The 16,463-nt window shown below is 35.4% G+C and overlaps 1 protein-coding gene across 1 annotated transcript; it reads right to left on the bottom strand.

Annotated features, from left to right (window-relative positions):
- Positions 1–260: 260 nt before the first annotated feature.
- LOC132277472 (uncharacterized) lies at positions 261–1,369 on the bottom strand. The gene is made up of 3 exons (XM_059779328.1): positions 1,292–1,369; positions 548–835; positions 261–482 (listed from the first exon to the last, which is right to left on the bottom strand). Exons 1-3 carry the CDS (start codon positions 1,367–1,369, stop codon positions 261–263), a joined length of 588 nt encoding a protein of 195 aa, XP_059635311.1.
- Positions 1,370–16,463: the final 15,094 nt, after the last annotated feature.

Below are 16,463 nucleotides of genomic sequence, written 5' to 3'. Positions count from 1 at the left end.
TTAATTTCTCGTATGCCCAGAGGGTCATCATGGGGCTGGTGAATTCCCTTGTCATCTTCTTCAGAAAAGGTTATAACCGGCTCCTCAACTCGAGGTAATTTTGTTGGAGGACTTGTCATTCCAACTTCATTCACCTCTGAAAAACTCCGAATACTCCTAGCATGAGCCCTCCGAGCCAAACTCGTCTCACCACCACCAGCGAAGCCACCTGATATAACTTTGATCTCACCCATTGGTTGGTGTTGAGGAGGGAGATCATCTCAGCCCTCCCGGGCTGGGTTGGAGCCTCCTTTTCCATTTCCAGTTGTGAATTTGCGTAAATGACCTTTACGAACAAGGTTCTCGATCTGGTTTTTGAGGTCGAAACAATCTTCTGTGTTATGTCCATGGTCCCGGTGAAACCTACAGTATTTACCTAGAGACCTCTTTGTTGGATCAGCTTTTAGCTTTGGCGGCCATTTCAATGATGCGTCATCTTGAATCTGCAGAAAGACTTGATCTACAGATGTATTTAGGGGGTATAGTTATTATACCTGCCTGGGCTCACTGGGCGGCGATACGATCTATCAGCCTGGTTGTTTGAGAATTTCTTGTACTTTGATTCCTTTTCCTCCCTAGTGTTAGGTGCTGGCCTCTTCTTCTCCGACCTCTTATCTTCACCATCTTTGTTTTTTTGTGCATTCATAGCATCCTTAGCGTTCATGTGCTTCCATGCTCTAACCATCAACTCTGTCATGCTTGTAGGGGCTTCTTTTGATAAGGAAAATAGGAACTTAGAAGTCTGTAGTCCTCCCACAAAGGCTGTGAGGGCAACCTTGTCGTCCACCTCTTCTACCTGCAGCATATCAGCGTTAAAATGACTTATGTAACCACGGAGAGGTTTTCCCTTCTGTTGTTTCACATTTAATAAGTGTGTTGCTGTCTCCTATGCCTCTGCCCAGCGATGAAGTGTCCAATGAATTGTTTGCTCAACTCATTAAAGATTTCAATGGAGCCTGGCTTTAATTTATTGAACCAAGGACGAGCCCAATCCTTTAGTGTGGTAGGGAAAGCCCTGCACATAATCTCATCCGGTACGACTTGCAAATACATAAGAGCTTTGTAGGTCTCCAAATGATCGAGAGGGTCCCGCGTCCCATCGAAGCTCTCAAGAGTTGGCTGTAGGTCTCCAAATGATCGAGAGGGTCCCGCGTCCCATCGAAGCTCTCAAGGGTTGGCATATTAAATTTGCTAGGTAGAGGACAACTCATAACATAACAGCGAGGCTAAATGCTAGGTTGGTCTTCTGTACCAAATCGTTCACTGTGGCCTGGCCCTTCCCTTTCATTGCTTGCATGACATCTTTGATCCTAGTTCTCAGATCTTGCATCTACAGATTGAAATAAGTGACGTCTTCAGTCTTGTCACCAACACAACCAGAGGTACCTGCACGGAGCCTGGTATTATTCCGTTCAAGAGACCGATGGTGATGGCTTCTCTGTTGACCCCCTATTTGACTAAGCTCAGCGTCGTTGTCAATCCTACGGGAGTCATTCTTGGGTACTTCATTATTCTCCACCTCATTAAGGGTGGCTAAGCGTTGTAGAATCATTGAATTTTTCTAGACTAATTGGTTCATTCCCTTATTTAGGGTTTAAACCTGTTGTTCCAACGCTGTGACGCGTTCCTGATCGTTTGGGACGGGGGGGGGGGGGGGGGGTTGCCTCGTCAAGTCCCCTTGATCAGAAGTTTGCAACGCTTCGTATTCGCCAGCAACCAGACCAGATCGCAATCGAACCATACTTTATTTAGAGAACTAAAATCGTTCCCACAGACGGCGCCAACTGTTGATGATGGATTCAAAGCAACCTGGATCTGATCTGACTTCCTGAATAAAGAGAAGAAAAAGTGATCCTACGAACACCAGTGTGTTACTGGTGGAGTAGGCTCCGACGAACAAGTCAGTGTGAATGATAATCTTCCTGGAGAAATCGAGAAATTGAGTTAGGGTTTATTGCGTACCTCCAAACGTTGATTCCCCCGCCTTTTTTATAGGGCTTAGGTTAAGATGTCACGTAGAATTACCTTATTGTAATCTGTAGACTTAATCCTCATCGTAATCTTTAATCCTTATCACATTCTTTAATCCTTATCGTAATCTGTAAAGCCTATCTCAATCTGTAATCCTTATCGTAATCTGCAGAGCCTATCTCAATAGTGCGTTAATTTAGTAATCTTCCCTTAATTATGGATATTTAAATTATACATCCATCAGTATTACTAAGCTTTTTTAAGTTGATGATTTAAGAAATTGAGTGTGCGAATTGGGATACGATTCTGGCGCCAATGCGATTGAGCCACTATTTAAATTTTCAAAAACAAACCACATACATGTTTTACGTTATTTGTGCGGAGAGAAATGTTTAAAGGTTTCAATCCCCTGCTTCCATTGCAATTCCAGAGTTTTGCTTTGTCACTGTCCTATCTTAATTTGATGAAATGATGACATTGGTGTCTTGGATTGCATCTGAGTTTGTCTTGGGGCATGAGGAGACATAAGTCTTTGTTGGAGAGTGTTTTTATGATTGTTTTGAGTGAACGACTTTCTGAAATATTTTTACTAATTTATTTTTGTGGTTGTTTTTAGTTGAATAACTGGAACATTTTTTCTAATTTTTTTTTTTGGTTGGATGTGACGTGGGTCTAATTGAATTCATATGAAGTTTGTAAGATAATATGATGAAGGTGTTTTGAATCATGAAATATGCATGATTCAAAAAGAAGATCAAATACATGATGTGTATTTGAGAGAGAGAAAAAAAGTTGAATTTCACGGGGATGCAAAGAAGATCAAATAGAAGGATGCATGAGTGAGAGAGAATAGTGGGTGAATTTTACCCGGGGATAATTACACTTACCTTTTTTGAGATTAGGAGTAATTACAAGCAATGCCCCTAACGTTTTAAAAATATCACTTACCTCCCTTCAATGTGATCGCCAGTAGGTTGTGTTAGAAATCTATGTAAATGTACTAATATACCCCTATTATTATATTAATATTAATAATTGATTATTAAATTACTCTTTTACCCTAACAACTTTTTTTTTTTTGGATTTTATTTTTTCATGTTTGGAGCCTTAAATCTGGAGAGCCACTATCGTAACGGCTATAGCCACCGCCTCCGCCATTCCTAACTCCACTACAACCACCACCATAGCTCGGGTCCTGGGCTTCGTAAGCCGTACAACGATTTCTAATGTACAGGTGAACGACATCAGATCCATCATCTAGCGACCCAGTGTAGAGACTTGCAATCTGGGCCCATATCAAACAGAGAATCGGCTCGTTGGCGGCGACGGCGGCGTCAATTCCGATGAGAATGATCATTAGCTGCAGCAACCCAGGACGAAGGTGGTGAAATCAGAGCCGTCGGAGAGCAGCGATCGAAGCAGTGGTGATTGTTGGAGTGCTGGTGAGACAGACTTCATTATACCATTACTATGATAGGCTCCCCTACCTCGTTCAATATCTCCTTTGTTTATGGATCTAATTGTGCTATTGAAATGAGGGTTCTATGATGTTGCATCAAATTCGCTGATTTGAGTTGTGAAACCCACTGATTTGTATTGGATTTTTTTTTTTTCGTTACAGATGTATATGTGTGTGCGTGTGCTTGATTTGGTGCTTCATTCGCGTGCTCGGACAACTAGATTGTGAATTGGGTTCGGTTGGTTCACAAATTAAGAGGGACGATTCGTGGCTGCTCGCGGTACCGGCTAGAACAAGAAGACGGCTGTGATGTCTGGCAACGGCGAGACTGAGTTCGGCAGATCCGGCGAAGACTAGATGGATGGGTCAGCAGATCTTCGGAAGGTCACACAGAGAGAGAGAGAATGTTTTCTGCACCTTTGGAGTCCATAGGTACTGATTCAATGCATATGGCGGTGAGGTAGCCGATGATTGGCTCAATCAGGGGTTGCGTTCACGCTGGAATTCTAATTTCAAGAAGGAACTCCAACGAAGGATTATTATGTATGCCTCAGTACCTCCGTTAAGCCATCGCTAACGCCATTCAATCAAAGACATCAATGCCAGTGATCGCCACTACCCCCTATCGCCGCCACCACTCTGCCTTCCTAAGCTCCTTAGTCTCCATGGTCATGTTCTTTGAACCCTTGAGGCTCTGTAATAATAAGTTTTAGAGAGAGAAAATGTATACATAGAAGAATCAAATGTGATATTTGAGAGTGTACGAGGGTAGAAATGTCTTTGCAATTATAATAAGGGCAAATATGGTACTTCATGCTCAAAATTTGCTGACATCATCAAAAATCTTTATTGACCAGCATTGACCATCACCGGAAGGGGCTAAGTGTTACGACGGAGCAATCCTTGAGGGAGGACGGTGTAATTTTTGAAACGTTGAGGGTACTGCCTATAATTACGCCTAGCCTCAGGGGAGGTAAGTGTAATTATCCCATTTTACAAGAGTCCTATCCTTATCAAATAAGGGCAATTATGACATAGAAAATATTAGAATCAACCATTGTGTAGTCTAGTGACTTTTGGGTAATTTACTTTTTGTAAGAAAGAAGAGTGAAGCTTCAGAGGATATTGGTGGAGGGCCAGTATCAGTTGCCAACAAGAGAGCAGAAAAAAACTTGTACAATGAAATTGATAAAATTTTCAATTTTCGTTGTATTTACTCAGTTAGTTAGCATATGACTCCTAATTCACAAAGATTTTGCATATACAAAAGGATTTCCTAAGTATAAACAGTATAGTTGTACGCCGCATCTTCTTCCTCGTCGCAATGATGTTCAATATTTTTTGCAGTTTTGGAAATCATGCAGCTTGATCAGCCGATAACACAAACCCCTTGTGAAATCTATGGTCAGGCAAACCAAATGCTTATATCCAAAATTTCTCTAGTTTTGTGCCCAGATATTCTAGAAAATGACTTTATGAAGAGACTCGTCAGACATGTATTGTTTGTGAGTTGCGCTATGCGAAATGGATGTGGAAGTTTATATTAAAAATAACCTAGAGAGGTGAATAGGTTTTACTCGTCATTTATTTAATTTTTAATTAATTTAAATTTACCAAAATAAAAGCAAATTATCAACTTACAAAGCAAAAAAAAGGCAAGTAAAGTAAATAAAATTTGAGAGATGACACTGGGTTTTTGTGCATGAAAATCCTAGTTGGAAGAAATCCCACCAATCCGGATAAAAACCAGGGAGATTTTTGTAGCCCCAAGCGAAATGATCCACTATATTTGAAGCAAAGTGCAACTCACTTTGACTTAGACTCACACGCTATCGTTCTACTAAAAACCAATTGCTAACAATCCCTGGCTTTGCGACTCCCCTGTCCAATAACTCTCGACCGCAGGCTTACTCTTGATCTTTATAGAAAGATTGCTGGAAGATCAACAACACTTCACGAATGATTTGACCCTTTCAAAGTGTGATTGAAACGCCCTTCTTCAAATTTAAATTTGATGAATATAGAATAAAATCACATTTCTCAGAATCTTTAAATCTTCAATTATTCTCCAATTCCGTTCAGATAGAGAACAACGTACACCCAAAATCACTCTTGTGTTTATGTGTATGCTTTAAAAATAAAATCTGAAAAATTTGAGTAGATTTTATGAATTAAAAATATCTCTCAAAGTTGGCTCTCAAACAAATCAGAATTTTGTATGCAAAAGCCGCAAAACCCTAAGTGAGAAAACACGTATTTATAGACTTCTGAAAGCCCAAATGTACTTGAAAAACAAGTCAAATTTGTGTAGAATTCTGTCCAAAAAGAGAGTGTTTTTGAATTAAAACCATTAAAAAGATTCAACAGCTTAACCTATTCTGTGTGACGGAACCTGTTCCGTAAAGGCAGTTTGGAAAATCAAGTTATGCTCGGAATTTTTTTTCCTAAAATGCCTAAATCCGAAAATATGCAAGTGTCCTCACACACTCACTTACCTTATTTTTATCATCACGGAGTGTAATCAATCTCCAATTCTGCATCCCATCTTAAATCTTGAAAATCAAACAAAAAATTTACAACTCGATTGAACTTATTTTGACACCAAAATTTGCTAATTAGAAATATTAATATCTCACATTGTTTGCCAGATTTGGAGCTTGTACTCCACAACGCAACAATTAAATTAGTAACTAAAACCAATTAGAAATTAACACTTGTGTTGGAAGTACTGCCATATGCTGTTGGAGAAATGACATTTGAAAAAAAGATGGTTATGGTTTTCGTTTTCAATAGAGCATAGAGAACAATGTCTGTTAGTATCACTATTGGAAGACCTATATCTATCTCTAGTCTTCAACCTCTGGTTCAAAGCTAACCAAGTAATAAAAGCATGCCTAGGAACATGATTCGGGAACCATAGGACACTAAGATATCAGAAAATGGAGCCAGATGAAGAAGGCTATAGGACGTGCTTTTGAGATTAAACTTACCATTAGGATAAATGGTTTGGCTGTACTTCATTAATAGGAGGAGGATCCTCAGGAGTTCCAAAAGAAGGAACAATAGTATGAAAAGATTAGTTAATTCTCCATTAGTTGTGTCTAATTAGGGTGCTAACAGTAGCATTATCATTCCATAGAGAATGTTCAATAGTATCCAAAGGTGAAAGTGTTGGAATTTATATATATATTTAAATAATAAAAATTATTTTATGGTCCTATGTACTATGTTTTCTAAAGTAAGATTGCAATATAATTATTGATATTTGATGGATTGGGTTGTACTTTCCAATTTGGTGGTCTAATTGGGAGTATGGTTTTTATACCGTTGGATTGTGGTTTTCCAACTTATTTGGTGTGATTTAATTCTAACCATTAATATCTAAGTTTCCATGATAGGAAGGGAGACTTAGGTATGCTTGTTTGTGGAAAAGACGTCCTCCCCTATTGTTATGTATAAGGGTTTTTAAAACCCTTATTCAATCATATCATATCGACAACTCTCATAAGGAAGTAAAGCGTTCTAATGTTTTGTAGGAACTTACAGAGGATTACATGGATATTTTAAAGGTATATATGCGTTAATCATCAATCAAGTACGAGTCTAAATTATTCTTTAATTAATTAAAATATTCTTGAATTCTACATGGATTAATTTAATTAAAACCCAACAATTGGTATCAGAGCTATGGTTATACTAGGGTTTTAATTTTGTAGAAATCAAAATTGAAGTAATTAAAGTTATGTGCTGGTAATTTATATTATCTGATTATTGTTTTCGGGTCAGTACTGTTCTTTCTTGTCGTGGAAATTTGTTGTATCTATTACATTGACGATATTCAAAATTGCGTATAGACAACTTCGTTAAACGTGCTGATCAATTTAAAGAATTTTTGTTACCTGTTGAAAAAAAAAAAAAACAAAAAAAAAAAAACTGTTTTTGATATGAACAGGCTATTTGGGTTTGTTAATCTCGATTTTGATGAAAAGAAAATCGAGTCAAGGATATCTTCGTAGGTAAAGTTGTCATCTGTATTCTTCAACCAAACAAGGTGGTCTGATGTAACTTGAATTGAATGACACGCGAAACCAGAATAATTATAGAGTTTTTAAGTATGTGTGTCTTGCTCATAAGGAGTCGAAATAGTAGGGAGAGAAGCGTTCTTCAATCGCCGGCAGAGTTCACTGCCTTTACCTTTGTTCCAATAGTGAAAAGTAGCTTCCAAACTAGGGGTTTTCTTTTGTATGTACGTGTGTCACTTTGTGTGATGGCTATCAAAAGCTGAATGAATATATTATGGTGCCTTTCTACATGTGTCTTTATGTGAAGTTGGCTCAGCTAGAATTTCAGTTAATAATATTGTCAAAGCACTTGCCATCAGAACACATGGAAATCAATAGCAGGCTCTAACAAAACAAAAGTTAATGGTTTTTCTATTAATTTGCACATGTAACAATGATCAATCAGTCACTGCTACTAAAGTTGATTCCTCATTTTGAAATCAAGAAAGGAATGAATTATTTATTAGAATGAATTTATTCATTGATTCCTTTTTTTTTTTTTTTTGAATTATTTATTGGGATAAGTATTGGATGATATCATTTTTTTTTTTTTTAAGATGAAAAAAAAAAAAAAAAGTTTCACTGAATAATGAATCACTGTTGATTGCATGTCGTATATAGATAAACTGTTTGATAAGATGTCAAATTTGAAGTTTGATTGAATATTTGAATAATATATAATTTATATAATATTCAATCTTTATGCTAGAGCATCGAAACTGCTTAACTCTGACCCAGTTGACACGATCCTACAAGAATGTGTATTACCGTATTATACTTTGTTCTAGAAATATATATATATATATATATATATGACGTAGAAAAGTGAATACGGGGGTAAATGGTTTGGTTATTTAAAAGTGCAGACTTTGTATATATATATAACACAGATCTCTGGTATAAGACTCCATTAAAGGAATTGAAGGTTTATCCTTTTATTATATTAATTAATTTAGTGATTCAAAAGAATTTCTTTTGAATTATATATTATGTATGGATAAACTATTTCATGTAATATATACATATACAAGACCGTGAAGCTGCGTGCCAGTCTAGTCACGCCTTATGTCCAATACTTTTATTAAGTAATTCATAATACTTGTTTAATTTTAGGTTGAAAACCTATGGGGCTTGCGTGCCATAAGCAAATAGTATTAACCTAATTGATTTAAAGATTTAAGGGATTTAAAGTGTTTTTGGATATATAATACATGCATCAAGTTTTCATTATTTTCTTTTAATTAAATTATATAAAGAATTGAGATTTTAAATCTTGATAGATATGCATATTATTAATATATCGTTCAATGTAATTTCTTGATATATGTATGAGGAGGCTTGATTTTATTTGTGTCAGAGCCATTTGTGTTATAGTGAAATTAAATGTTCCATAATTTTTGGTTTAGCTTATGTGCACTAAATAAATAAATAAATATGAACATAAATATAATGGAACATTTACAGTTTAGGTCGTTCCTTGGGGTTTAGGAAGACCGGTAAAGTGATCGTTTCGAAGGTGGTAGCCAAAATGGGTGATGCCTGCCGAAAGGTGACACGCTCATAGAGGTTATTATTTTTTTAAAATTTTAAGGCATGATCTTATTGAGGTCTCACAGTACACTTACCTACATGAGGGCATTTGTTCTATCAAAAGGTAATCAATGTCTTAGTGTGGGATAAGTGAGTAGAATATTTGAGAGTGCTTGAATTATAACTAAATGACTTTCTTGCCAAAAGGTAGTGGAAGTGTTTAGCAATAATTCAAGTATAATCAAATAGGTCTATGTGCGATTTTATCGCAGGTTTGGGAGTAAAGTAAAATCTAAAATTCTACCAAAAGGTGATTCTTAGTTGGCATTTTATTTATTCCCGCAGGGTGGATAGTTTTGCACATAATAAAACACCCTGAGAAATTCAGCTTAAAACCCCAAGCACGAATTAAAGTAATAATCCCTAAAGCTGTAACATATTATTTTATATATTGTTTATGTGGTGTTATTCAATATAACATTTACTCAGTTTACAGACACTTCCGCAATTTAAAGACAGTTTATAGGGATTAAACCATTAAATGGTTAAAATTATATTGCCTAGAAGACAGGTTTTGATATTATATTATATTGAGTTTCTTAGACTACGAGTCTGTGTTTTTTGAGGAAGAAACCCATATGCCTAGTGCAGAGTCTTCTTGGTAGAAAAGTTGTTGCATTTTTAAGTGGACTAAAGGTACTATAATGCCATTAGGTTAATTTATGCTTCTATCTATGATACTATTCAGGGTGGTATCTAGTTTTGATACTGCCAAGGAGCTTCTTGATTTGATCAAGAAATAGTTAATGGGTATTAAGAAGCAACTACAATACTATTATCTGATATGGATTATGTTAGTGAGATATGATGGCAATGGTTCAGTGAGGGAGTACATCTATAAGATGTGCAAACTGGTTAATGATCTGAGGTAGTAGAGAATCATATTTGCTAATAAGTTAATTAGTCCACATGGTGATCTATTCTCTCCTTAGTTTTTTTCAGCTTTTCAAGGTGAATTATAATTCACAAAAAGTTAAATGTGGCATTAATCAGCTCTTAGCATTTTGTGTTATTGAATGGGAATGACTCAAGGGTGTTAAAACTGAATCAGCTTATCTTGCGGTGATAGTAAGAATAGTTTCAAGAAGAAACTAGGTGGCAAGAAAGTGTAAAAGGCTAATAAAGAAAGGCAAAACAAGACATGAAAAGACATTAACCATGGAATGATAAATGTTAGTTCTGTAGAAATAAAAGGACATCAAAAGAAAAGGTTATTGTGGTGAAAAGAAAAACAAAGTAGGAAAGAAAATTGCCATGTTAATATTTGAGCCTAACTTAGTAAAAATATAGGTATAGACATGGTGGATGGATTCGGGTGTGATCCTACTTGTTTCTTGTTTTTCTATAGACTTGATACCTTCTGAAAAAAATCGTGATTTGGTTAGAGAGCATTCATCTATGCTATGCATAGGATATTGGGGAATGTCTCTCAACTTGAACGCTTAGTCAAGGATAAGATTATTGGGCCACATATTTTATGCATTGGTTGTATCAAAGGACAGATGCAGAGAAACGCAAATTTTGAGGCTAATTGGTCATTTGGTCTTTTAAACTATATTTTATATTGAATTTTATGGTCTATTTCTTATTGTAGCCCGTTTGCGATAAAGGTATTTCATTGTCTTCATTGATGGGTTCTCAAGGTATGATTAGGTACTTAATTCACTAGAAGTCCGAAACACTTGATATGTGTAAAATATACTAGACTAAAGTTGAAAGTAGTTGGTATAAAGATTATGATTTTAAGATTGGACGTAGGTGGTGAGTATTAATGGGAGAATGATAAGGAGGGTGTAAATCGTAGTATTTTAAGTATGTACTTAAAAAGTAATGTATTGTGCCACAGTACACCACTCCTAGTTTTCCTGAACAGAATAAAGTTGCAGAAAATAGAAAGTCTAGGGATGTCTTATAGAGATAGAGTTATATAATGCAGATATCAAGGAGCTTGATACTTACACTATCAATGATTATTTTATTGGGCATCCTGAAAGATTAAAGGATTGAAGATTTTACTGTCTGTAACGACCCGGTCTTTTTCCTCCTTTTTCCTTTTCGGTGATTTTCTTTTTTCGTCTTTTTCTTATTTTGTCTTTTCCCTATTTCATCTTTTTCCCGTTTATCATTTTTCCTTGCATAACCTCACTTGTTGTGCTCGGATTTGATCCCGGTTTTGCATGCATTCATGATATTTGATTTCCATGACATTTGTATTTTTACTTTTGTAGAAAATACATTCTAGTTGCTTACTTTTTCATAAAGGGCATGGATGCATACTTTATTGTTATTATTCCTTATTTTTGGGGTTTTGTGTAATTACATAAAGTAATTATTTTTCGTCTTATGGACCTTTTTGCAATTTAATTTGTAAGATATTTTAAAAAATGACCATTTTGCAATTTTTGAAACATGTGACAAGTGTCACATACTCATGGTGCCACTTGTTGGCAATTGGGTGGAGTGACTTGGATGTGCAATCTCTTAACATTTGGAGGGTGGAGATTCACCCACATGTTGACCTAGGATTGGTGCACTTGTTGGCTTAGATGGTTGACAAGTGTAGGCTTAAGATTGAGCCTAGGAAGGAGCATTGGATTTGTGACAAGTGTAGGATCATGATTTAGTCTTGTATTGTCTGTGTGTGAGAGGTAGTGTAAGAACACATAGTGAGTGGAGGATTTCTAGCCCTTCCATTCACCATTTCACACTTTATCTTTTTCATTTCACATGTTCTTCAAGAACCTAGCCTAGCCACCATTGGAGAAAAGCTCGCTTAATAGCTTTGACTTCATTTTTAGCCTTCTTCCATTCATCTTAAACTTAAAACCTTGAAACACAAAAGTTTCCCCTCACTCTCCTCTTCAATAACCCTAAACCTTGGATTATAGAGATTCAATTCTCTATTGAGGTAGGGGTGGTAGTATGTTTATATTTTGAGTGTTTTAAGTCCTTTGGGGTTTAATATATATTGTATACATGCTTTTAATATGATAGTCTTGCATATTATAGGAAACCCTCACTTGTTGACTGAGGGTTTATTGAATTAAGCATGTATAATTTGTATATACCATGTGTAGAAAGGTTTTATGATTTAGTAGTGTGCTAAATTATAGTGTTTTCATATGTGGTAGTAATATAGAACTCTTGTAGAATTATAAATGTCATATACAATTTCTATTAATTTAAATTGTTATCTTATGATGGTGATAATTCTATATGCTTGTCAAGGACTTATTGTGGTTATTTTATAAGCTTGTTGCTAAATTGTTGATGATTAGTAGATAAAGCTTATTGTTGAGGCATGATCTAAATTGATAAGTTAGTGATATTGTTTTATACATTATATTATGATGAATACTTGTCATTCATTATGCCATTTTAGATTTGGAACCCTAGGACATGGTTTGTGTGGTTTCAAAATACTTGTGCATGAAAGGTGGTTTATCTGCCTTAATTATAGTGTTTGAGTTTTGAACTTGTTTGTGATTTTGGATTATCTTGGGACATTGTTACAAGTGATATGGTTAGAGTTTGGCTCTAGTGCGGGAGGTATGAGTTCTCCCCAATTGAGATAGTGTGCACTAGGGTGGTCTTCCCAGTGGATTAATGCCCAGAATAACCATTTTGATCTTGGTTTAGTCCGAGACGTGATGTCCAAGTCTTCCACTAATTGATTTCGCATTAAATTCCAAGTTAACAACTAATGCTTAGTTGTAACTTGTGATTTTTGTTATTGGCGAATTGATGTTGTTAAGTACATTGATATTGATATGTGTTGCTAAGAGATATTTAAATTAGCTTAAGATAATCCCTTAGAACACCTTGAACATAGACGTTAAGTGGAATGCTCCCTTGTATTCGTCTATATTGATCTTGCAAAGATATTGAAACTTTAGGGTATATGCATATGCTTCTTCCTACGAGTAACTTGATTACTCACCTTAGTGGTTTGGGTTGTTTTTTAGGTAAAGAGACTATGTTCTTAGATGCTCATCATCCTTAGAGGCTTATGAGCTATTTGAAGCATTTTTGTGTATTGACATGCAAGTGTTTAGCATGCCTTTCTTTTGATGTCACATTTTGTATACCATGGGTGTATGGTACTTTAAAAGCTTTTGTAGCTTTCTTGATGTGTAATGATACTTTAATATCTACTTTTGACATTAAAAGCATGTATGTAAAGAGGCCAAGGGTCAAACATGTATACTTTTGTACTTGTACTCTTTTGGTATCAAACTTGTGTTTGAAAATGTATTTGAACTAATTTTGGAGGTTTGACATATAAAAATCTTGTAATTGATATGTATGAGGCCATGGGCCATTGTTTTACATTCAAATATTCATATCAAAGTTGTTGGCATATCCACACATTTGAATTTCAATGAAAAATCAGTTTTACACATTCATTTTGAACCTAATTGTCATGGGATTCAAAGTATAGGTTGAAACTTAGCACATTGGACTCATAACAGGTTTTCCAGTAGCATTTCGAGGTGTTTCGGTCGACCGAAACTCTATTTCGGTCGACTTAAATAGCTTTCATACTCCAGCTTCTTCAGTTCAGTTTCAGCACTGCTGTTTTGACTTTGAATGGCCATATCTCTTTCATTTCTTATCCAAATGGGGTGATTCTTGAGCCAAAATTCATGGATTTTAAGTCAGATTTCTAATGGTACTAATGCCATTCTCAGATTCCAATCACAGTGGGAGTTATTCATGTTTTAGTGAGGTAGAGTGTTTTCACTTAAACTGGAAAAGGGCATTTTGCGGGATTCTCGGCCAATGTTCTTATGACCTCTTGGAATGTTAAGAAATGATTAGATTAGGTTGTATTCACCTTGTCTGACTTGTTTAGAGTCAATTTTCTCCTTTTAATTGTGAATTGACCATTTTACCCTTTATTGACGAATTTTGCCCGTTTTAACTCTAGTTTCCTCTTTTGTTCACTTTAACTTTCGTAACTTCACGGAATGTCACATTGATGTCTTAGAGATGCTTTTTATCTCAAGGGACTATGGTTTCATCTTTTGCTTCTGCATTTCGGATCCGTTATAGGATTAACTTTCGGTTCATCGCTGACGCACCGGGTTGAAAAACTTGGGCCGTCACACTATCCACTGTACCTATGGAGATTATTGATATATATCATACAAATTTAATAAGAGTGGCCAATCCAGTGGGAGTTCAGAATACTGTAGGTTTTTTTTTTTTTTTTTTTTTTTTTTTTTTTTTTTTTTGCAGAGGAGCAACTTTCAGTATCTATTCCATTTTTTTTAGTGGTTTTATTTATAGTTCCTATTCTCACTCTTTCAGCTATTCACACTTATTTAGTTATTTCTCATTTGCAGTCTTTTCTTTTAGTTTCCAATCTAGTTCCTAAACCTGTTTAGCTTAGGAGATCTTCTAGAGCTTGGAAGTATGATGTAGTTGGTGATTTTGAGGTGTCGGATATAAGACAAAATTGATGGCCAAGTGCCTAAGCAAAAGTTAAGTGTTGATTTCTTTGAGATTTTTCTTCAGTTTCATTAAAGTGATTGCTAATTGCAGGTTCAAAGAGAATGTTATAAGTAAATGCATATACCTCAAGTTTCGTGGGAGTCATTTTGTGTTCCTTGTCCTATATGTTGATGATATTTTGCAAGGTAGTAATGACATTCATGTGATATATGATATTAAGAATTTTATGTAAAGTTTTTGACATGTTGGACATGGGTATGCAAAGTATGTCCTTGGCATTAGGATCCATAGAGATCACATTACTGGAATACTTGAACTGTCACTAAAGGTTTATATTAATTAAGTATATGGACAAAATTTAAGGGTGACCAAGCGTAGTAAGCCTATTGACATAAAGTTCATTTTTCATGTGCGAGAAAGTTAAGGAAGGTGGTTTTGAGGTTCCGGATAGAGTGGAAAATTTGATTGTAGATCCTCTCACTAAAGGTCTTCAACCGAAGATAATAAAGTATTTATAAAGTACGTGATTCGGATAGGTGTTCGAGAGTCATTATGTTATGATGTCCGGTATTTCTTTTATATATGCTACATTACAGTTAGTTTCTTTACGCCTTGTGGTGACAGTTATTTTTCCTCCAGTTTACGCTTTATGGTAACAGTTATTTGCATCCAAAATAAAGTTATGATGCATCATTATTATTATCTTGATATATATGGTTTATGTACGTGCTATTATATTTGTCTGGGAGTGGTATTTCACTTATGAGATTGTTTGGACTAGATATGAGATTGATACCATATCGATAAATCCAAATATAAGATTTGTCTGGGAGTGGTAATACACTCATGAGGTTATTTGGACTAGATGTGAGATTGATACTACATTGGTAAATCTGTGGGAGTTTTTTTTTTTTTTTTTTTTTTTTTTCACTCCATGAGGATAGCTTGGGTAGATATGGGATTGGCTCCATATCGGTAAACCCTTACACTGAACAGAAGGTTGGCGGTTAGCTGTAATATGTTCAAGTGACATACCGCGATGGTATGAAGCAGGATAGATAGTGAGGTGTGCGTTTAGACAACATGCAGTTTGCACATCTCATGAAATACAGTAAAAATCACTATATTTGCTTGAATCCTAGATGGAATCGGTTTTGAGATTATGGAACTATTTAGAGGAGAGTGTTCTAAAGTTTCAATCCATCAATTTTAATAGTTGTCTTTTCTAAATGAAAAATGAGTGGCTACTCGACTTTTATAAAGTGTGTTGCAATCCATAGTATCATTTTATAAAACTTAAAGTGCATAGACTAAGTGGGAGATTGTTGGAATTTATATATTTATATATTTAAATAATAAAAATTATTTTATGGTCCTATGTACAACGTTTTCTAAAGTAGGATTGCAATGTAATTATTGATACTTGATGGATTAGGTTGTACTTTCCAATTTGGTGGTCTAATTGGGAGTATGGTTTTTATACCGTTGGATTGTGGTTTTCCAACTTATTTGGTGTGATTTATTTCTAACCAATAATATCTAAGTTTCCATGGTAGGAAGGGAGACTTAGGTATGCTTGTTTGTAGAGAAGTCATCCCCCCTTGTTGTTGTTAGATATAAGGGTTTTTAAAACCCTTATACAATCATATTGTATCAACTGCTCCTAAAAGGGGGTAAAGCACTCTAATGTTTTACAGGAACTTAGAGAGAATTACATGGATATTTTAAAAGTATATGTGTGTTAATCATCAATCAGGTACGAGTCTAAATTATTCTTTAATTAATTAAAATATTCTTGATTTCTATATGCATTAATTTGATTAAAACCCAACAGAAAGGACCCAGGGGTAACCAACTATCATGCTATAGAGAAATAGTAACACCAT

This window comes from Cornus florida, unplaced genomic scaffold (genome assembly GCF_030987335.1).
Source record: "Cornus florida cultivar Cherokee Brave unplaced genomic scaffold, ASM3098733v1 CherokeeBrave_3.0.0_Hap2_Chr01, whole genome shotgun sequence".
In the NCBI taxonomy this organism is placed as follows: Eukaryota; Viridiplantae; Streptophyta; class Magnoliopsida; order Cornales; family Cornaceae; genus Cornus; species Cornus florida.
This window is presented reverse-complemented; position numbering and strand designations above follow the sequence as displayed.

Excerpts from the sequence above, each read along its gene's own strand:
- LOC132277472 (XM_059779328.1), bottom strand. The coding sequence starts at position 1,369 with ATGCAAGATCTGAGAACTAGGATCAAAGATGTCATGCAAGCAATGAAA. Across the intron at positions 836-1,291 it reads AGGCCACAGTGAACGATTTG|GTAGAAGAGGTGGACGACAA; the intron begins GTACAGAAGACC and ends GATATGCTGCAG. Across the intron at positions 483-547 it reads ATAGATCGTATCGCCGCCCA|ATTCAAGATGACGCATCATT; the intron begins GTGAGCCCAGGC and ends GTCTTTCTGCAG.